This window comes from Balaenoptera musculus, chromosome 2, assembly GCF_009873245.2.
Source record: "Balaenoptera musculus isolate JJ_BM4_2016_0621 chromosome 2, mBalMus1.pri.v3, whole genome shotgun sequence".
NCBI classification, from domain to species: Eukaryota; Metazoa; Chordata; class Mammalia; order Artiodactyla; family Balaenopteridae; genus Balaenoptera; species Balaenoptera musculus.
In genome coordinates this window covers 18,524,661-18,548,269 of record NC_045786.1, presented here as the reverse complement: position 1 = coordinate 18,548,269, position 23,609 = coordinate 18,524,661, and the positions used below count along the sequence as shown (strand labels likewise).

Sequence of the window (23,609 nt, the reverse complement as noted above, 5' to 3'; positions counted from 1 at the left end):
TTCTGCAAGATCTTTTATGTTACACAATAGAGTAAAAACTGTAGTATATGTTCAGATAGTTAAATGAGCACCAAACACTACAAACTGTAACCAACATGGTTCTATTAAAAACTCTCTTCAACTATGGCATTCAAGGACAGCAATACAATATTTTCTTTACAAAGCAACCAATATAAAAATCTGCAAATGCCATAAATTCATTTATAGGCTATTATTTTCACATAGGCATGTCATTAGATTCTTTCAATTCTTTCTTTCTTTCAGTTCTTTCCTGAGGTATTTTTTTGTGGTTTACTTTTATTGTACTGCTGGATGCATTATCTTTGATCATCCTTTCCTAAAATGATTTTTAAAGACCTGCAAAAAATTTTTATTGCATAGGACACTGTTCATGACACAGAGATCAGGAACTGCAAATATGTGGCACTGGAACAAGCCTTACAAATGCTGCATTTTAAGAATTTGTTACATACCTTTTTTTTTTTTTTTTTTTTTTTTTTTACAGTTTTCCTCTTTTAAAAAATTGAAGTTACAGCTGAGAGTTAACTACGTACAGTGAAGCAGTTTGGGAATGTTAAGAGATTAGAAAATACGATGAATGATAAAGGGAAAAAAAAAGCCATAATTCTTGCCGGCTTTATATTGTATTGCCTTCAAAAGCAACTGTACATATTGCAATCAGTTCATAGTTAAATATTTCTACTAATCTGTTTTAGGAGAGCAAATGTCTTTCAAGGTTTCCAGTTCCTCTATGAGCTTCTTGTTCTGAACTTCCAGCACTGCAACTCGACTCTCCAGACATTTGACATATTCTTTCTTTCGACGTCGACATTCTTTAGCAGCTTCCCTATAAGAGAGTAGAAGCAAAAGGGCAAAAACAAAACATTTTTTTTTCACATGCATGCTACTGACAGGGAGGCTGAAGTAAGCTTGGTAAATGTGATCGTGGCGTTCCAAATCCTGGGACAACATTCCCAATGCGATTCCAAACCCTAAGCCAAACTGGGTTCTGAAGGGTCACAAGTGTCCCTTCCACAAGTCCACATGGCAATTAGTAAGACTGCTGCATCTCCTGCCTTGATTAGACCTCTGGGCAAACAAGGCCCAAGTCAAAGACAGTCACTCTACTTTACGGCAGTAAAGATCTTTGAGGGCCTTGAGTTCCTCAATGAGAGTCTTGTTCTGGTTTTCAAGCACAGCCACACGGTTTTCAAGACATTTGACATATTCTTTCTTCTTCCTGCGACACTCCCGGGCAGCTTCCCTGGAACCAACACAAGGCAAATGACAACAGGAACAACCTCTCAGCACAATCCAGAGCGGCTAGTGAGCTTCTGCCCCCCAGACTCAACTGCCGGTCAGTCCTGGGGGATGTCTGCATGGAGCCGCACAACAGTTGTAACCGAGCACGTGCCTCGTTGGGAGGTTACCCTAAGACAGCAGGAACGACGGCAGAGCACAACAATTCGCCTGGCATCCGTTGTAAATGGTGTTTTCTTAGGGCACACGTCCCACGGTCACAGTGACCAGCAAGATTTTCAGTAACCAAAACGATAGGACCACATCCCCAAGTGGAATTTCTACAAAAACATTTACAGATCTTTTCAATTCTCTTAATTATTTTTGTCCACCAAAAGCCACATATTCCATCACAATGAGTTAACTTTATTTGATCAGAAATGATTAGAAAAATTAATCCTTAGAAACCAGTGTCAGCACTGGAGATTTTAATTCTTCAAGACTAAATCTCAGTAAAACAAGATCAATCATGACTGCAAGCCAACAGTTTGTCGGCTAGAAAACAACATGGATAAGAATAACAATAAACAAATCATGCACATTTTCATAAACCAAAATGGAAGGGACTCTGCTTCTGAAAACTAAGGAAGGAGAGAAGAGAGGGTACAGAATACAACCCTCAGTAATTCAGATAACTTAAACCCAGAAATGTGAGAACACCACAACTGAAATCATGGAAAGGACGCGAGAGATGCACCTGCTAACCAGGATTTAAAGCACTGCAGACACGCCCGGAGAAAGGCCAGACCAGCAGCCAAAGCAACACACACAAACAGAGGAGCTGAGTTAGTCATTTTCACACATAACACCGCCAAAAAACAATGGACACGGCCGACATTTTCTTTCTTTCTCCTTTTTTTCAGGGTGGGAGGGGGTGGCTACTACATCATTTAACTCATCTAGAGAATATACCTTCTGATAACAGCTTTATTTTGGAGTGTTCCTTTGAGAATAACTGCCTTTGGGGTAGCCATCATATCAAAAAGCCTACATTGAAACAGGTAATTCAAATATATATACGCAAAAGTTGTGTTGAATGTCTAATCGCCAGTTACTGTAATGCCAGTTAGCACTGCTGCAATTCTGGACTAGGAGTGACACAGGCAACACATGTGGCCAATTCTGTTTTATTTTTAGGATAGTTGATGCTCACTAACAACTGGTTATCTGTGTTTTCTCTGTGGGAAGCAAGGGTCAGCAGAAGAGAGCCCTTGAAATCCCAATGAACTGCAGGAAAAGGTCGAGCCCTACTTCCCAGCCAGGAACAAAGTCGTCACCCTGTGAACTTGAAAGGTTCTCAGACTTCTCAACTGGTTAACAGAAAAATTAACAGTGTAAAAGTGAACACAATCTGATAAGCACAGATGAATTTAATCTAAATGATGCACACGGCAATGCCAAGAATAAATCCAAGCACACTTATACATTTGCCAGTTTGGGAACACAATTCAACTCTTCCACAAAGAAACTAAAATACATTTCTGAATACCGAGGTTTTTGTGATTAAATCATTATATTAAATTCTAGATCTGGAAGGAAGATAGTCATTTTACAAAACAAGTTACTACTAAATGAAATTTTAAATGTCAAATAGAGGTGTTGTGGGATGTCTAATGTTTCAAGTTTAATTTACCAAGCTGTGCTATTTCTTGTGAGTATGGATACTTTGTGTCTCATGCGCCTGCATGCATGTTACCAGAGTCAAAATGTTCCAGGCACAAAGCTTTGGATGGCCACACCAGTAGGTGGTACATTCCTATGTAGTCTCCGCTATGGAAAACACCTGTTTCTTCTATTAATAGTTAGCTCCATTTTCAGGCCTTGCATTTGTCTGGATATACCCTTAGCATGGAGAGGAAGTACATGGCAAAGAGGAAAAGCTGACAAGGTTGTTAAAGAAATAACAACTGTAGCTGGATTGGCAGAAATACAATTAAGTATCTATTATGAATGCCAGCCAAAGAATTTAGCTGAGAGAATGTATAAGAGGTCTTTGACATTAATAAGTAAATCCTACATACTCTGCATAAAGCTAAATCTGCAGTTGACACCGGGGTCTCTTTGAGGTGACCCGGTGTTAGTGCAGTGTGGGCTCTGGGGAAAGACGGCCTGACTGCAGCTCCAGGTTCTGTCCAGTTTGGGCTGTGTGATCTTAATCAGCTTGTTACCTGACCTCTCGGAACCTCAGTTCCTCATCAGTAAAGTAAAGGAGAATAACCAGACCTACTCTCATGTGAAAGCTATGTGCAAGTTAAAAAAACGGTAGAAACAAGCACTGAAAACTTGCTCAGCAGACACTGAGCAACCGAAGAGCCATTTATCATCTGCTTTTCTCTTGTCCTGCTCTGAAACTGAAATTTGGAAGCTAAAATAGACCCTTCTCAGAATCCCGTGCCCCTAGGGACTCTCTTGATTATTTCTAGCCAATGAAATGTGCAAGAACACGTGAGAAAATGAGAGAGGGCACTGGAAGCGTATGTACGACAGGAGGCATCTCTATGCGGTGGGGCTGTGGGTAATTTTAATTCTTCCTCTTGCTTTGTACTTGCCCCCAGCTAGAATTTTTCAGAATAGATTGTACTTGGGTATAATAGAGAAAAAACAAAGTTACAAAATAGATAAAAGAAAACTACATGTAAAAGACTTAGAAAATTCTGAACTCACACTCATATTTATTTTGCTCACAAAGAAGCTAAAAATTATACTTATCACCTACTTCACAAAGTAAATACCAAGTACAAAATGAATCTTTATTTGTAATAAAGTCCTTCCATTATCATTTAAAAAATGAATGTATCTTTTAGACATTACCCTAAAACACATGAGGATGTACCGCCTGCTGATGAAACAGTTTCATGCCTGCAACTCTGACTAGAAGACTTACTTATCAGCACATGCAGAGCACAAGCCCACATAAAATGCCACACAACATGTAACTTGGGAGAAATAGCTGAGGAAAAGTTAATTTTTTAAAAGCCCCACAGTAATAAATGATATGTCCCCTAAGTGGTTGCGGTTTCTAGTGAAACATCTTACCTATTTTTCATTAGCCTCAGCTCTCGTTTGCGTGTTGCTTCCTCTGCTAGTTGCTGGGGACTGTGCAGGCTTCCTGGCGAGGCAGCCATCATTACTCCCTGTGGCAAAGCAGTGGTCGGAGCTCGGATCTGGTAAGTCGGCATGTCACCAGTGGTGGCTGCAATGAAACAAAATATCACATGTTATATAAACAACTTATGACTTGATATTTTACGTAAAATTGACCTGGAGATAACATACTTCTTTTTACATGTTTTAAGAGGTGAGCTTGCTAATGTTTAATATGATTATTCTGAGCATTATAGAAATTTTAGGTATCAAAGATCCCTTCAGCATTTGGAACAATGATACTCAGCATGCTCTATACATTTAATTGAAAGGTTTTTATCAAAGGCTAAAGTAGAGAGGCTTTTCAACTGATAGCTCACTTAGCCTAAAATCAGTGGTGTGCTGATAAATATTTAACCACCAGCTCTCTAGAGGGGAAAAAAAAGCCCTGGTCCGTAGTGTTTATCATTCCCATGATGTAAATGCTTTCACCATGGCCAATTTTAAGCTACCAATATAACTTCACTAAATGTAGAGTTGGAAAGACATACAACAGTAAGTAGCACACCATACAGACAAAATAGATGTAAATAACCTCAAGAGCATAGATACATTAGAAATGATGAGTTTTAAGTATTTATTAATGTTGTTTTTAATGTAATTTGTTAAATATATATGTATTTATGTCTTTAGTTTTTAATAATGGCTGTTTTTGCAACCAGTTCATAAAAATCCTGAAAACTTAATAATTGGCTCCAGCAAATGAGTGGGAGTTGGCCCTAGCACACCACTTCAAACATTTTAATTAAGAAGAACATCTCCATCCTCTGAATACCCCAGCTAAGAGATTTTCCTAATCCCTGCAGCATGCCTGAAACAGCTCCTGAATGTCTTTAAGTGCAAGTCTTATTAACAGGTGATGACTGAGGTACTGGAAGGAAAATACTAGCTTACTGTATTTTCAGCTTAAAAACAAGGACAAAATAAGAAACAGGAAAGCTCTACTTAAAACTGATTTCTCTAGGGAAGGATCATTTTTGTCTTTCTTAGGTTTCTTGGGCTAATAATACATTTCTAAGTATTCATTTTTTAAAACACATTTTCTAATTATAGTATAATCACAGTTAAATGACAGATTTAAATATTTATTTAGTATTCAGATTGAATACTGAAAGTAAGTCCTCAAAGTGTAATAATTTAATTTCAAAATTTGTCTATCTACTGCAATAAACACAGGTTCCTAGGAAGGACAGATGGATTTAAGTGATGAAACATGTTTCTACCACCAATGTGTCAACTTTGAGAACGTATGGTCCAGAATTAATTTGATGTTTTGATGAGATATTGCAAAATACATGCTCTCTCAAAGCTAAATGCAAGAAAAAGGTTAAAAAAAGTTATCAAATCTTATAAAAATTGGTCTGATCCGAATGCCGATCAAAATATGAAATGCATCACTGCTGTATGTCATTAAAATGTATTATACCTATTGAGTAAGAAACAAAATTTTACCCAAAGGGAGACAAAGACTTTTTTCACTTAAGTGGAATATTATCACTGAAAATAGCCAAGCAGTTTAAAATGTGAATCGAAAATTGATCTATGTGCTTCTTTTGGGTAAATGCCAGGTTTTTTCCCTCTAGGGCTCAAGAGTTAGGTGAAAGAATAAAAATATGGCTTTGGGTGAAGATCACTCAAGGTCTACATAAGGTTTACAAAAATACCATTTATAAGGTTCTTCCTTCTATATATAATTTAATAAACAAAGGTGATAAACAGTAACTGTGATAGATATAATGATCACTAGCAAAATCTCTATTAATAAACTTGGGAAAAATCCTAAATTTGTTTTCATAACTACTTAAAATACTGTACACACATACGTCTCATTAGGTGTCATAGAAAATTTTGAAATATTTAAGAAGATAACTTTAAAAATCAGTTGTAAACTGTTAACTTACTCAAGATTTTTAGAAAATATTTTAATCATATTGCCAGAGGAGCTAGAACAGTGCACAGAACAACATGGTTCTCTCCTTTCCTCTTTATCCACATCAAGGGAAGGTGGTTATGGGATAATAAAGGTTAAACAATGGAACCCGCTGGAGACGACAGAGGCTTTCTAAAATTGGAACAATGGCCAGCGACAAATAAGAAGTCCATGTGTCGTCATGCTGACATTTGCCGGCAGCAGGGATGCAGACCTTGGTCTAGGGTTGCTCTTGCCAAACACTGTTCACAAAGAGTGCAATACAATGAATAGAAAGGTACAGAGGGGTTTGCTGTGCTTGTTCGAGGTTTGTGTGTATCTGCTATTCTTTGTACTGTAAGTTAGAGCAGAGTGCTTGAGTAACCATTTTTTTAAAAAAGGAAAAAGTGGGGGTGGGCAGGAATACTTTGCAGGTGAAAAATAGAGTTCATTCACTGGTCTTAAAACCAGAAATGGTTCTAAACTTGTGCCTATTTCCAAAAGCTGAAACTACCCTCCAAGGACCAAACTTGGCACCATGAAGAACAATGGCACTTTCAAAAGAAGTATTCTTAAAACATTTTGAGCAATAGCTCAGGAAAACATATCGCTTTAAAATGATAACTTGGAAGGGAATGATATATTCGGATGTATTAGTTCTGGATGTTAGCTAACAAACTGGGTTTTACTACAGTTTTTCATACATAGTATATATTCATTTTATCTCCTTCAACAAAAATCAGTTTGCAGCTCATTAGTTCAAGCCAGAAACAGGAATTAGTATATATTAGTAGGAATTTGTATAAATTTCTATAATATCCCAATGAATCTATATGACGGTACTATTCTAATGGTCACTGAATAAGTATCAGTGGATGAATTCCGTATATTCAAATATCATCATGTTAGCAAGCATGTTAATAAGACATGGGCAAAGAGAATCTCTTGAGGAAATCCAAATGTCAAAAAGTTTCATTTTTGAAACAAGTTATCAAAAAGTTTTTATCTTAGCTTTAGTTTCCAGTGTTATGGATGCAGTGGTGATTGAAAGCAGGTTAGCTATTGAGGATCACAGTTGAGAGAACCATACTACATTCTTCGATGACATATTCTGATCCCTGTACTCTTATAAAGGCCAATTCCTGTTCCATCTTAACTACTGAAAGTGTCCAAATTATTTTTTATGCTGGAATTTCACTGTATAAATTATTTCTGAAAATAAATGGGCCATCAGTGGGGGCTTCAAACTCATGACTGAAGAAGAATAAGAAAAAGATATTTATACACTAATTTTATTCTAAGGCAGCAAACTTTAAAGGCAAGTCAGGGATATTTTTTTTACCCTAGACTCTAGCACAGTCCTCGGCATATAATGGGTACTTTGTAAGTTTACATGTGCACCACAAAGTAAAATTTGAACTTCTCAAGGTTTTGCAAAAGCCCACTGCCATTTAGAATGTTTAAAATAAGCAATCTTATTATTATAAAGACTATAATTAGCTATTGTTATTATAGCTAAGTCTTTAACACTAAGCCATGGAAAGCCCGATAAGATGCCATGTATTTATTCAAACTGGCCTTTCTTGATAAAAGGCATTATTTCTTAAGTCTTCCCTTAAATATTACTTATCTACCCTGGCATTTTAGAAGCAGAGGAGTTGGAATTACAGTGTGATTCCAACCATCTAACCCCTGACATGAAAAAAAAAATGTTTAGGTTTAGTGTCAATATTTCATGGGAAAGAAAATTCCTAGGACACTCAACTCTGGTCAGTGACTTCATACCTCTCTTTGCAAGCTTTAAACACGGTACAGCAGAAAAGGCATGGGATTTGGAGTCTGGGTTCTATTCCAGCTGTGCCACTTACCAGCCATGTGACTTGGGGCAAGTTCAGTTTCCTCATCTGTAAAATGGGGATACATGATCTCATTTAATACTCACAATAAACCCTGTAATGTATGTCAAAGTGTCTAGCACAGTGCCTGGCACATGGTAGGCTTTCATCAAATGTTATTTCCCTTCCTCTTCCCTTCCTTAAGTTCTGAAAGACAATGTTCCAAATTATGCTTATACTGTATAATTAAAAGACATATAACAACCATATTTTCCCCTGGAGTTTCCCTTCTAACAATCCTGGGTAATAGAATGACTGAAACGTACGGCTCTTATTCCTTATTTTGTTTAAAAAATATGCCCCTTAAAAAACTTTTAAAATTTCTACTATATTTTATTATATCCCTTTAGAGAATAAATCATTAAAAGATAATATAAAATGTCCTTTTTAATGTGCATAATCATTTAAAAGAGAACCTCGAAGATGGAGGATCATAAAGAAACACGGTAACAATCTCATCAGACTGGTAATAAGAAAACTGAAAACCTCACAAGTGAAAGGTGTTTGTTTCTTTCTAACCAAGAAAGAAACAAGAAACTCGGCCAAATGCCTATCTTGATAGCTTCCAAAGTGAAACAATTTATCAACACCCCAAATGATGGTGATATTACTTGCTTATTGGTTTATTGAGATCTCTGAGCACATCAGCTGAATAGAAACATTTTTCTATGTGCAGTTCCTCCCTTCATATGTCATTTTGCTCTGCGTCACTAATCCCAAACACACTGAAGTAACAAGCAATGGAGGTGACTTAGGAGCCGTACTTGTTAGCAGGGGCTTCTTTCCCTGGCTCCAGCGAACCAAGGACATCTTCACTTTTCCTTTTGATCCTCTCCTCCCCGCCACCACACCAGTACTCAAAATGCCCAAATCAGGCTTGTCCTCGCCTGGTGTCTCACACTGTCAAAAACTTTCCCTCCTCCATCGCTCCACTTTTTCCAGGAAAATGAAATCCTATATAAATGTAACTAAGTACTGAACATTTTCAAATTTGCTACAATTACTATAACAGACAGACCACGTGGAATTAAGCCAGTACTATTTTTTATTTTAAGTTACACATATAAGGGACCTTCCTGAGTTGTTTATTAAGTGAAACTCTTAAAGTGACAAAAAAAAAGTCTATGTAAAAAGATGAAATTATGAATATTGAAATTTAAAGTTCTCTATAATAGCAAATATATGCTCTATTGTCCTATGAGAGTAATAATAAATATTCTAGAAAAAATCCATTTTGACTACTTAACATGATGCCAACTTCATTTTGCATGTTTTATAAGCAGTGTGTAGTATGCTATTATAACTCATCTAACTGTAGCATTAATTTACCAATGTCAGGTGGATTTTGAGGAGCAATGTAATATGGTGTGAACAGAACCAGACAAGGAGTCTGAAAACCCAAACGGGTTCACCACTTGCTAGCTTTGTGAGCTAGGAGAGCCTTTACCCACTCAGATCCCTGTTCAGTTACATGCAAATGAGTGTAACAATATCTGCGCTAAGTGCCTCAGTGAGAATGCATGGAAAGTGCTTCTCCTCTCGGGTATTTAAACATGGTTTCTTCAGTGAGGCCTGCCCTGATCCTTTAACCCATATTACTGCTTCCTGTGGGTCTCTCATGATCTGACAGCTTCTTTGATAGCACTCACCCCATAAGTGATTTTTTTAATTTTAAAGTTTACATAAATGCAAAGCATCATCATAATTATTAGGCAACATATTCATATAGGCATATAAAACTGGACAAAGTGAAATAATTATCCCAAATTATATTTCATTAAAAATTTTTCAGAAACAGTGAGGAAATAACACAGTGGCAATTTCAGTATACCTTCCACACAGGTTTGGAGTTTTATGGAAACTTAACGTAGATGAGTGACTTGTTGTTTTCATTTCCAACGTGATTATAACTTGCTTCGCTACCAACTTCAAGAAGCTGTTATAACTTGATCCAAAACATTCCTTTATGTGAGAATTTCCAAATAAAAACCTTTTCCAGCAGCCTCTTTTCACAAAGGTGAAATGCATCCTTATTCTCATGCATCAAATATTAACTAAGATACTGTTTTCCAAATTTGAATAAGTTGTAATGTTTGTTTTTTAACAATTCAGAAATCCAGGCTGAATACAATTCATCAGAGTTTTTTAGACTTGGAGACTAAAGGGTATGGAACTAGGCTCGTAAACATAATCAGCTTATGAACAAAGCTAAGAACTATTTCTAATAAAACTTTAAACTATACCCAACAGAATCAATAATATAATTCTATAAACCATAGATATTCACTTTCACATTCGATTCCATGATCCTATTAAGCAAATGCTCCTAAAACCTTTACCAGGCCAGTCATTATTTTGGAACCTGATTTTGGTCCAGATCAGCTTTTCAAACTATAAGTTGTAGACCATGAGTAATTCAGTAATTAATTTCATGGGTCAAGAATAGCATTAAGGGGGCTTCCCTGGTGGCGCAGTGGTTGAGAGTCTGCCTGCCAATGCAGGGGACACGGGTTCGAGCCCTGGTCTGGGAAGATCCCACATGCCGCGGAGCAGCTGGGCCCGTGAGCCACAACTACTGAGCCTGCGCGTCTGGAGCCTGTGCTCCGCAACAAGAGAGGCCGCAATAGTGAGAGGCCCGCGCACCGCGATGAAGAGTGGTCCCCGCTCGCCGCAACTAGAGAAAGCCCTCGCACAGAAACGAAGACCCAACACAGCCAAACATAAATAAATAAATAAATAAATTAAAAAAAAAAAGAACTTGCTTCCTTAAAAAAAAAAAAAGAATAGCGTTAAAAAAAGAATGGAATAGACAAGTATGAGTACATCACATAGAGTAAGGATAAGCACTATTTTTGAAACTTGTTTTATATAAATGTACTTGTTTTATATAAACACACACACACACACACACACACACACACACAAGGTCTACGGCATCATGCTGTAAAATGTGGGTCATAGTCAAAAAGTTTGCAAGTCAAATATCTAGCTCAATCCACTTGGTTCGCAATCTACACGGGGAGGGGGCGGAACTGGGACTCCAAAGGTGGGCCCCAAAGCTGCTCTACTACACCTTCAAAAGGCCCCTTAAATCCTGTGCTCTTTGGGCTCCTCGAAAAAGCCAATAAAATATGCTTTTCATTTTCAAATAACATTTTAAATAAAATTGATTCCGTGAGAACTGACCAGATTTCCAAAAATAATGATTTCCAAAGGCACAATGAGGTCTTGCGAAAAAAGTGACATTTTAAAAATTTCAGCGTTCTGAAAAATTTAAACTAGAATGGGTAAATCATGTATAAGCATTATGGGTAAAACTGTGAAAAAAAATATTTTCAAGGATAGTGGTATGTTCACTCTGTAAACATAAACGCATAAAAATGTTCATTTATTTTCAAGCAATGGTTAAACATTTATGTAAATTTTACTTTAAAATTTTATATTTAAATATATTCTGGGTATTCTCAAATCATTTATTTTTTGTTATAATTCTCTCTCATGTTTGGACATGAAAATTGGAATTAAAGGCTTAGTAAAGAAAGATATAAGGGTGGGAGGGAAGGAGACGCAAGAGGGAAGAGATATGGGGACATACGTGTATGTATAACTGATTCACTTTGTTATAAAGCAGAAACTAACACACCATTGTAAAGCAAATACACTCTGATAAAGATGTTTAAAAAAAAATAAAAAGATAAAAAAATAAAAAAGAAAGATATAAACCAACTAATAATTTTTAGAAAACACATGTATGCACAAAAATGCCTTTTGGTTCTAAGAATCATATGACATGCAGTATCTGAGATTATTTTAAGTCCATCTATATCTTACAATAAATATGTTATCTGACGGCTTCTGCCTTCTATAGCCCCTCTAAAACCTCACAAAAACTTCTCTGAGAAAAACAAATTAACACAGGCTTTACTTGCTCAAGACAATGGAATGTTCCCATCCGGAAGAGAGCCGAGACCCACTAAGTGAAGAGCTAAGGTGTGGTGAAGCTGTTCACAGTCACCCACTCTTCAGGAATTCAACTGCGAGCTTAGCACCGGGCTGGCACTCAACTGCCGGTAACTAAGTCACCAGCTCTACCTGTAACTGAGGGCACCACCCCCGGGAAGAACGGCAGGTGGGGCGGGTGGGTGCGGGTCGGCCACGGAAAGATGCGCACTCCCCGGACCCAGCGCTAGCGGGCACTCCGGCCCTGCCAGGCGCCTGCGCAGGCCGCTCGGCCCCGCCAGGCACACACTTACCTCGAGCGGAACGTTAAGGCGAGGCTCACGGGACCTGCTAGGGGTCTACGGGCGCCGGAGGAGAGGGTGGCAGCCCCCACCTGCGCGCGGCCGAGCGGAAAGAACTGAGTCAATCACAGCGTGACTCGGGCTGACGTCAGCGTGCTGCTTGCCTGCAGTTTAACTTTCCACTGCCCGCCGCACCGATTCCAGGAAATGTAATGACGTCGGCCCTTTGAACCCGGTTAGCTGAGAAGCAGACCATTTTAAACAGGACGGAAGGAACAGCAGGCTCACAAACACCCCTGACGCGCTGGGTTTCCTATTCTGTCTTGCAGCTACATTTGAACACAGCAAGAAAATCGGAAGCTTACTTTTTTTTTTTTTTTTTTAACAACTCGAACAGAATGTGTGTTTGACTTGCAGCTGCACTGGATCTGCAACAGGTTGCAGATGAATCAACAGCTTATTTTAGTAGAGCAAATGGAGACAGAGAGAGAGAGAGAGAGAGAGAGAGAGAGAGAGAGGATACAGCCTTGGTCAAGGAAGCAGCACAGTACTGAGCAAAGAAGCGGTTACACTCAGATGCCTTCACAGAGTGCCGAGTATATTCGGTTACAGATTAGAAGGAACGTCTTACTCCTCAGCTACTAGAAAGTTAATACTTTTTGAAACATTCAGAGGTTCCTAAATAATTGTTCTAAACTTCAAAAACAATCTTGCAGAATTTCAATCCCTCTTTAAAATTCTTACCTGTTTCGTCTCCAGTTACAGCCATGATGGGCTTCTGCATACAGAACTGTCTTGCTTCCCCTATCACAGGACCACATAAAGTGTTCCAAACCAGCAAGCATGTGCAGGGTAAGTAGGAGTACTGACATCACAATGACCTCACTAGCCTATCACTGCCATCAATTTGCTTTGTCACAGACGAGCTCACTGAAACCAAACCCTATAAAAACCCTTCCTGTAATAAATCATCTCAATGTTCTTGTTTCTCATTTTTACATAAAAATCGAGTTGGGCTCTGGCAAAAAATACATCTCATTAGCATTAAAAGTTACATGGCTATTTCTCATGGGGCTACTTTTAAATTATTGTTCTGTCCAAGGTTTCTAAGTAACCAAAGTAGGCAAAAAGCTTATATATTTTTCATAACTCATAGGAGAAAAAACACAGATTAAAAAACAACTGACGGGCTTCCCTGGTGGCGCAGTGGTTGAGAATCTGCCTGCCAATGCAGGGGACACGGGTTCCAGCCCTGGTGTGGGAAGATCCCACATGCCACGGAGCAACTAAGCCTGTGAGCCACAACTGCTGAGCCTGCGCGTCTGGAGCCTGTGCTCCGCAACAAGAGAGGCCACGATAGTGAGAGGCCCGCGCACCGTGATGAAGAGTGGGCCCCGCTCGCCGCAACTAGAGAAGGCCCTCGCACAGAAACGAAGACCCAACACAGCCAATAAATAAATAAATAAATAAATAAATAAATAAATAAAAAAGATATTCATCTGTTTAAAAAAAAACAAACAAACAACTGACAATCAACCCAGAAAAACGCTGTGAAACACACAGAAGTGTATTTCAGACACTTCCAAATTCACCAAGAAATACCCAGCCACCTTAGTTTACTTGACACATTTTTATTTGCTACAATGACATATAATCCATCTGTTTCTAAGATGACATAGAATTTGCTAATTTCACTTGAAGGGCATACATACTGAAATTTTTAAAATTCACTGTGCCAAAAGCAGTATTATATAGCATTCCTCCATAAAAATTATGGAACCACATGAATTTGCTGATATTTAACATTTTGGGGCCACAAAAACAACAATTTCATGTGGCTCAATCTAATGCACTATTTTGCTCAATTAAAATCCCTTGAAAGAATTTTGTGATTTAAAAAAATTCATGGGGCTTCCCTGGTGGCGCAGTGGTTGAGAATCCGCCTGCCAATGCAGGGGACACGGGTTCGAGCCCTGGTCTGGGAGGATCCCACATGCTGCGGAGCAACTGGGCCCGTGAGCCACAACTACTGAGCCTGCGCGTCTGGAGCCTGTGCTCCGCAACAAGAGAGGCCGCGATAGTGAGAGACCCGCGCACTGCGATGAAGAGTGGCCCCCGCTCGCCGCAACTGGAGAAAGCCCTCGCACAGAAACGAAGACCCAACACAGCCAAAATAAATAAATAAATAAAATATGTTTAAAAAAAAAAAAAAAAGAATTCATGGACTTCCCTGGTGGCGCAGTGGTTAAGAATCCGCCTGCCAATGCAGGGGACACGGGTTCAAGCCCTGGTCCGGGAAGATCCCACATGCCGCGGAGCAACTAAGCCCGTGCACCAAAACTACTGAGCCTGTGCTCTAGAGCCCGCAAGCCACAACTACTGAGCCCACGTGCCACAACTACTGAAGCCTGTGTGCCTAGAGCCTGTGCTCCGCACCAAGAGAAGCCACTGCAATGAAGAGTAGCCCTCGCTCGCCACAACTAGAGAAAAGCCCGTGCACAGCAACAAAGACCCAACGCAGCCAAAAATAAATACATTTATTAAAAAAAAAATCAAATAGATTATCTTTTAAAAAAATCATAAATGAATCACAGTTACTATTCATAAAATTTTTAAAATATATCCAATTTCATTTGGATCACTTAATGAAGGTTCAGCACATGAAGAGCTGGATCACTATTGGAAATTTAACGATTACAAAGTTAGACCAAAGAGCGGCACATGTTCAACAGTAAAACAGACCACAGCCCAGGGGAAAAAATGATCTGCATCTCTACTGCACAAAAATAAGTGACATGTCACTGATCTTGTATCTTGATCAATGGGTTTACAAAGCCCATTCCCTGTATGATTAGGATCCAAACCATTCTTACGTCAGTGTGAAAGGGCATTCCACACTTCTTGCCTTATTCAATGAAGTACCTCTAGTAAGGCAGGGATTTCACATTCAGACGCTTAGGAGGCGAAACATGAGGGAGGATCCATGTTTCCAATAATTCTCCAGGGCACATAAACTGAAGACATCCTGGCTAAGTAAAAAAGTCTGGGGACCAATGGAGAGTCCATGAAGGATTCTTTTCCATCCCAGCCACACCTAAGGGCTTGGTTCCAAGACTACTAGTCAACTTTATTTCAAATTTGAGAAAGTTCAAATTGATTTTAATCTCAACATTTCTTTACGGACTTCCCTGGTGGCACAGTGGTTAAGAATCCACCTGCCAATGCAGGGGACACGGGTTCAAGCCCTGGTCCGGGAAGATCCCACATGCCGCAGAGCAACTAAGCCTGTGCGCCACAACTACTGAGCCTGCGCTCTAGAGCCCACGAGCCACAACTACTGAAGCCTGCACGCTCTAGGGCTTGCATACCACAACTGCTGAGCCCGCGTGCTGCAACTACTGAAGCTCGTGCGCCTAGAGCCTGTGCTCCACAACAAGAGAAGCCACCGCAATGAGAAGCCCGCACACTGCAACGAAGGGTAGCCCCCGCTCACCGCAACTAAAGAAAGCCTGCGCACAGCAACGAAGACCCAATGCAGCCAAAAACAAATAAATAAAATAAACAAACAAACAAAACACATTTCTTTAAATTGGCTCTTAAGTGCTCAATAACTATTAGTGGTAAAAAAGGGTAAAGGAAGGAAAGGAAGAAGGGGGGTTGGTTGCTTGGCTGACTAGTGCTATTGGTACGGTTTTAATAAATCCCCTGGACCAGATAAACTCGGTTAATCAGCACACAGGAATGGTAACATTTTCACAGAGGGAGTGTATTTCACTGTCATTCACTAAATGGTTATTGAACATTTATCATACGTTAGGGACTGTGCTAGGGACTAAAGATCCCTGTCCAAACAGAAGTCACCATGTGGGCAGGACACAGACAGTCACAATATGGTGGGATACATGCCCTAAGAAGGTGCAGGGGTCACACCAGCCAGATTTGGAAGGTAGAGGAAGGCTTCCTAAGGAAGTACTGTCCCACATGAAACCTGGATAATGCACATGATTGTGGAGGTGTTCCTGTCAGGGCACATGGCTCTGCATAAGGCCCCTAGAGCGGAGAGGGGCCATGGCATATCACAGGAAATGAAAGAAATTCTGCACAAAAGAGGGAGAAGTTGAGGGAGAAGCCTAGTAAAGGAAGTAAAGCCTGGATTAAACAGAGGTATGGTCTTTGTTAGGAATTCTGACTTTGTCTAACAAGTAACAGGCATTCACTGAAGGATTCTGAGCAGGAAGCTGACGCAATTACATGCATATGAATTTTAGAAGCCCCACCCCTAAGTGTAGAAGTGAGCGCACAATGGGGAAAGGGAAAGGCTGGAGGCAGAGACTTTGTTTTTAAGAAATACTAGTAGCTCCCAGAATCATTGGGAGGCATCAACAAAGGGAGCCTAGCTAAACTTTCAGGAGCAACTCCCAAAAAACCAGGCCAAAAAGGGAGCTGCTATCTCTGGCATGATTAGGACAATCAGGATGCTGTCCCACAGCTCCCAGCTTCAGTGCAGCCGCCTGGCAGGGACTAGGGATCACAGTAACACAGGTCAGAGGGGATGGCAGCCGGAACGAGGACTATGACGGTAGGGGTGGAGAGGACTGAAGAGACGTGTGCTACAGGAAGAAGAATGGATGGAGAAGGGGTGGGAGAGTGATGGGTGACACCCAGGTTTCTGCATGAAGCAACAGGATGGAGAGTTACTGAAATAGGGTAACAAAAGGAGAACCGGGGTGGGAAAAATGGATGTGGGGTTTTGGACTTCAGGCGTCGGAGATGTGTGCCATGGGCAGGGATGAGGTCATCCAGGGAGAGCAAGCAAGCCAGGTGGAAGAGGGCGCGGGATGCAGCCCGAGTACCACCACCAGCACCTACAAGCTGGGCAGAGGCAACTGGAAGAGGGGGTACAAGCATCCAGGAAGTGAAGGAAGCAGAGGTCGGTAGTGCTAAATGCTGCGGAGGGATCGATCAAGATGAGGGCAGAGACTCACAGAGAAACTGCTGTGACCTTTCAAGGGGATGACAGGGTGGAAGGTGGACAGAGTAAGACAAGAACACCCACGGACCCCGCTATGTTTAACAAAAAACTTGAACCCCTGGCCACAATTATTTTTAAGATGGAGAAGGTGAAGAGAAAAGAAAAGGAAAAGAAAAGGCAAGGAGAAAGAACAAGAGGAATAAAGATTGGAAAGGAAAAAACAAACATCTTACTTGTATTTGATACAAACATTCATGTAGTATCACAGGGAGATTCACCAAGATTCAGCATATTATTAGAAGTAATTAGAGTTTAGAAAGGTTCATAGATAAAAGGTAAACTTAAAAAGATCAATATTTCTCTATACCAGCAACAACCAGAAAATGTAACAGAAAGCTACCACTCATAAGAGCAAAACAAACAAACAAAAAACACCCCAAAAACCAAAACCCTAATGGGTTAAACATTTAAGAACTAACTGAACAAAAAGTATGAGAGACCCCCATGGAGAAAATTTTAAACTGTTAAAAGAAGTTAAGATCTGGATAAGTGAAGACATTCTGTGCTCTGTTGGTGGGAATGTAAATTGGTGCAGCCACTATGGAAACAGTATGGAGGGTCCTCAAAAAAATAAAAATAGAACTACCATATGATCCAGCAATCCCACTTCTGGGTATTTATCTGAAGAAAATAAAAACACTAACTCAAAAAGATATCTACACCTCCACGTTCACTGCAGCAATATTTACAATAGCCAAAACATGGAAACAATCTAAGTGTCTATCGACAGATGAATGGATAAAGATGTGGTGTATATATTATACAATGCAATTTTAATCAGCTATAAAAAAGAAGGAAATTCTGCCGTTTGTGACAACATAGATGGACCCTGAGAGTAGCATTATGTTAAATGAAATCTGTCAGAGAAAGACAAATACTGTATGATATCACTTATATGTGGAATATAAACAAACAAACAAACAAAAAATCCCAAACTCATAGACACAGAGAACAGATTGGTGGTTGCCAAAGGTTGGGAATGGGGGGTGAGCAAAAAGGGTGAAAGGGGTATCAAAGGGTACAAACTTCCAGATATAAAATAAATAAGGCCCAGGGATGTAATAATGTATAGCCTGGTGACCACAGTAAACAACACTGTGTTGCATATTTGAAAGGTGCTAAGAGTAAATCTTAAAAGTCCTCATCATAAGAAAGAAAATTTGTAACTATATATGGTTAAGGATGTTAACTAGACTTATTGTGGTGATCACTTATTGTGACTATACAAATGTCAAATCATTATGTTGTACATCTGAAACTAATAAAATGTTATGTGTCAATTACACCACAATAAAAAAAGACTTCAGTTCTCCCTAAATTAATGTATAAATTCAATGTAATTTCATCATTGGTTTTATTATTATATTACGTTATTATTATTTGGGAACTCAAACTTATTCCAAATGCATATGAGAGAACAATAGTTCACAAAAGCCAAAACGGCGCTAAAAAAAGTTAAAAAGACAAAAAAGGGGCACTTTTCCTGTGACAACAAAACTAGTGTGGTGCTGGCACGCAGAACAGAGAATGCTGAGACAGATCGGGGCTGCATGAGGCCTACTTACTGCACAGTTAAGAATGCCCATAAATCAATGCGGAAAGGACAAACCGTTAGCAGGGAAAACTGGCTCCACATGCGGAGAAAAAATAAAAATGGGTTCCCACTCAACACTACACACAGAGGTGGACCGCAGGTAGATTAAGGACATAATGTGAAAGGTAAAACCATAAAGCTAACAGAATCAATGCAGAAAAATATCTTTGTGACTTATGGAAGAAAAAGAGTTCTTAAAACCCCCAAAGTATAAAACTTATGTATGTATTATCGATGCAGAGCACAAAACATTTTTAAAAACTCTCCTTCTTAAAGTATCAGTAGTTTTTAGTAGATTTTCCATATAAAAAAAAAATAAAATTGGAAGAAATGAGCATTCTTTATGATTTTTCATTTAGACATATAGGGTTCATGAGTACTGGGGAAAAAGAATGGGTACTTTAAATTTATATTTAAAAGAAAATATTAAAGCACTGGATAAGTACTATGGATTTTTTTTTTACTCCATAAATGTCACCACTTTAGCTCTTCATACACTTTTATTATAGTCCATATAATACCGAAGAGTAAAGCTCCCCAAATACCTAAGAGTAAAGCTAATTATCAAGAGAGTCATCAATTATAATCTGCTTTTTTCTATACTTGCAAGACTTTCAAACTAAAAGAACTGATTTTACTTCCTTTGAAATTAGTGCAAATAGACCAAGGGGAATAGAATTAAACTAAAACACAGGATTTTTAAAGTTGTATTGAACACATTATAGTTATTTGAGCACAAATGAATGAAATTAAAATAATGTATAATTCAATTTTAACTGAAATCTTAGGTTACCCTAAAAACTTAGAGCTACATCCCAACTGCTTTATTTCGCTACTCAGCTTTCATTAAGAGGTAGAACAGGTACCTCAGAATTCAAATATACTAAGAATGGTCTAAAGAAAGAACAAAATCAGCATTTGTTTTGAAATGAGATGTCTAGAAAGCAGACTTGAGTGTAACAACTGGGGAAAAACCCAAATTCAGCGCCTCAAGGACTGGATACTTAAATCTTCCTACACTAGGTACTAAAAACATACTCAGTACATTTCTAACCCCCAAATGAAGAATATTTACTTAATTAAAAACTTCAATCATGTTTTCAACTCCTTTTTTCCATTATGCTACTCTGAATTTAACTTTTCTTTAGAGCCAATAAAATCTGCTAAAAGTTGAAAATTGTATAATTTATTTAACTTATTGTTTAATATACTAAAATATTTCTTCTCCAAGCCTTTTTAAGTCCTCCCTCCCTCCCCTGAAAATCTACCTCCTGTATATTTCAGAAAACTATGAAATCACCACTAAATGGAGTGCTATAGTAACCCACGGGTATTCTAAATGTATTAGATGAATGACATATACCTTGAACCACCACCTGGCTGCCTGGGACAAAGAACTGCTGTGTGCCATCTGCTGACTGTGCTGCGTACTGTACAATTGTAGCACCTGGCGGAGGAGCTCCTGAATTTGTCATTGTTAATGCCTGCAGTCCCTGAACACCATCAGATCCTGGGTTAGAAATCTGGATTGTTCCACCTTGGGCTATAGCAACTTAACAGAAAAAGAAAAGAAAAATTAGAGAATTTCAAGATTCATTTTTAATAATCCCATATAGGAAGAATATACTCTGGATCTATTTATTACCAAAGCTTCTCATTCTCAAGTTACCCTTAATTCTCTATGCTGAATTGGTAAGGGGCTCCTCCTTCATGGGGCAACACTCTGAAAAAGCTCAAAACACTTGAAAATATCTTATATTCAGAACTGTTTGAAATACACAGAACTCATGGAGTTGTCCTCCTCTCTGGCATCCATCCAACTAAATTATTTAAGAGGAAGAGTGGAGATCAGACAGGGAGAAAGTCCAGGTTTTGATTTTCTCCAGTCTTTCACATATTTTTAGTTATAGATAAACAACATTCTTCTAACATTTAAGAAATGGTCAGTTAAATTCCATTGAGCATTATGATTACAATGAATTTATAATTTGTTCAGGTAACTACTCGTCTAATTTATCATCAAAAGAAAGTAGCTTTTAATGAAATATATATATACAGTATATAGCTTTAAAACATATTTATTAAATATACATTTCTATATATTTCTATACTTATTAAAACCTATGTATATTTTTAGACTTGAGGTTTTAAAGCTCAAGTCTACAAAACTGTAACCTTTGCCATTTTGACTATGTCAGGAGAATCCTGAAATATAAAATGTTAAGTTGGAAAGAACCTTAAAAGGTAACTGTATTGAAAGACTTTGTGCTACATTTACCTCTACAAAGTGTCTTGAACTGTAGCTAATGGCAACAAATATGAGGTAGACTTCCTTTAAATACTGAGACTTGCCAGCCATGTTTAAAAATTAACTTATTAACAGAAAGTTTCAAAAGAATAATTGATCAAATGTTATGTTTTTAAATTTCACTCTAATGGACAAATAAGTACTATTTAAAATATCTGAGAGTTCTATATACTTTAACATAAAGATGACAACTCCATGATTTAATTTAAACACTAGAGGTTAAGTGGAACAAGGGCTATTCTTTAAAAAAATCACATATAAACCAGCTAGTTAGACTTTACAATGAAGATAAAAATGACACATAATCAGAATAATGCGACACCTATAATTCAATGTAAATGCCTTACAGGAATGCTGTAGTAGTGTCTAAAATATAGTCTGAATATTTCTGAGTCATTCCCTAAATTCGTAACGGCATCTAAGCAAAGGTGACAATCTGATTGAATAAAACTATCAGAACTATTGGTAAGATTAACAACCACCACCACAAATCTGCAGTTCTAGGGCCAACACAGAAAGATGGGTTAACATTTTAAAAAGATTTCAACACAGAGGCGCTGTCTGGTTTTAGTTTGTTGGCAGGCTGCTATACGATTGACAGAAACTAAAGAATCAGTTACCAAAATGTCAACAGCGCTGTGGTTGAGAAACTCTGAAGCAACCTCACTTTATTTGTCTGGCTCATCTAGAGCATTATATTCCGTACACATTTTAAAAACAAGATTTCACCATGACTCTCCAAAGATTTCAAGGGTCTCAGGACTCACCCCTTAATAATAAAAGGGTTTGAAAGAAGTCTGAAAAAGAAGAGATATTGTTTCCTTGGATCTTCAAGGCTGGACATGAATGAATTTCATATGTTATCATATATTTGAATGAATATTTCCAGTTGATAGTTTGTTGTCAAAGAAACAGTGCTTTAGAAAGAACAGACATAGGCAGTGTAACCACAATGTTAAGAAGCACAAAGCCTAGCATACAGCAGGCACTCAATAAATATGATGAATGAATGGCTATCATTTCAAGACAGAATATATAAAAACGACTTAAGCCACTTGTGAATCCATAAGAGTTAAATGAGGGCTTCCCTGGTGGCACAGTGGTTGAGAATCTGCCTGCTAATGCAGGGGACACGGGTTCGAGTCCTGGTCTGGGAAGATCCCACATGCCGCGGAACAACTGGGCCCGTGAGCCACAATTACTGAGCCTGCGCGTCTGGAGCCTGTGCTCCGCAACAAGAGAGGCCGCGATAGTGAAGAGGCCCGCGTACTGCGAGGAAGAGTGGCCCCCGCTTGCCGCAACTGGAGAAGGCCCTTGCACAGAAACGAAGACCCAACACAGCCAAGAATAAAAATTAAAAAAAAAAAAAAAAGAGTTAAATGAAGTATGGTTTCAAATTATAATTATAGAACTTAATTTTCCATATGGACAATACAATTATCAAGTTTTTGAACTAGTAAAAATTCTGAGTAATTTCTTCAAAGGATAAGAACCATGAAATAGGTAGATAAAAATCCTTACTTTCTTCTTTTCATACTTCATTTTTTTCACTTTTTTTTTTCATTGTTTCCCCATAGTTCCAACCAAACTTCTTTGCTCTCATACCGTGCAAAGCTGATATATCAAGAATCTGTTCCTCTTATCATTTTATTTTCTGGTCATCATATAATTAGATGTGGAAAATAAAAGACAAACACACGCATACAGAAGTTGGCTCTAGGGGGGAAATGTTTCTACTGATGAGTCTTGTCTTTTAGCCTAACTTTTTTTATACCAAAGGCACTCTTGATTTTGGCACTATCAAATGACAGTAGACCCTCCCATGTAAAAATGTAGCCTCTCAGTTGACAATATTCCCAATGTGTGAAGATTTCCCAATGCTTCAGGATACGAGAAATAGGCTCTGTGGGTGTGTGTGTATGTATTCAAAAGATTTGAGGACGAAACTTTTTAGGTTACAAAATATTCAAGGATAGCATAATTTTTTTTAATAAATACACATCAATATAAATAGCAGGAAAAACTAAAATGAAATTAACTGAATGAGTTTAGTCATGTCTTGTTTTAGCTAATTATTTTTTTTTTTTAACTTATGGAACTTTTCTAGCAAACATAAAAGGTGAAAGAATTTTGTGTCATTTATTTTCCCTACCCACTCATTCCAAACCTTTTTCTGTGTCTGGAGTA

The 23,609-nt window shown here is 38.4% G+C and overlaps 1 protein-coding gene across 28 annotated transcripts in view; it reads right to left on the bottom strand.

The window, feature by feature from the left end:
* Positions 1-23,609, bottom strand: part of CREM (cAMP responsive element modulator) — a 66,871-nt gene continuing 43,262 nt past the window's right edge. For 3 of the 28 annotated variants that reach the window (XM_036842896.1, XM_036842905.1, XM_036842903.1), the window contains 4 exons: positions 20,478-20,666; positions 8,221-8,256; positions 4,336-4,492; positions 1,271-1,580 (listed from right to left, as the gene is read on the bottom strand). In XM_036842896.1, the coding sequence (XP_036698791.1) occupies positions 1,427-1,580; positions 4,336-4,492; positions 8,221-8,256; positions 20,478-20,666 (536 nt within the window). In that variant the 3' untranslated portion in view covers positions 1,271-1,426. The other 25 variants (XM_036842897.1, XM_036842906.1, XM_036842902.1 and 22 more) reach the window with 19 other exon arrangements.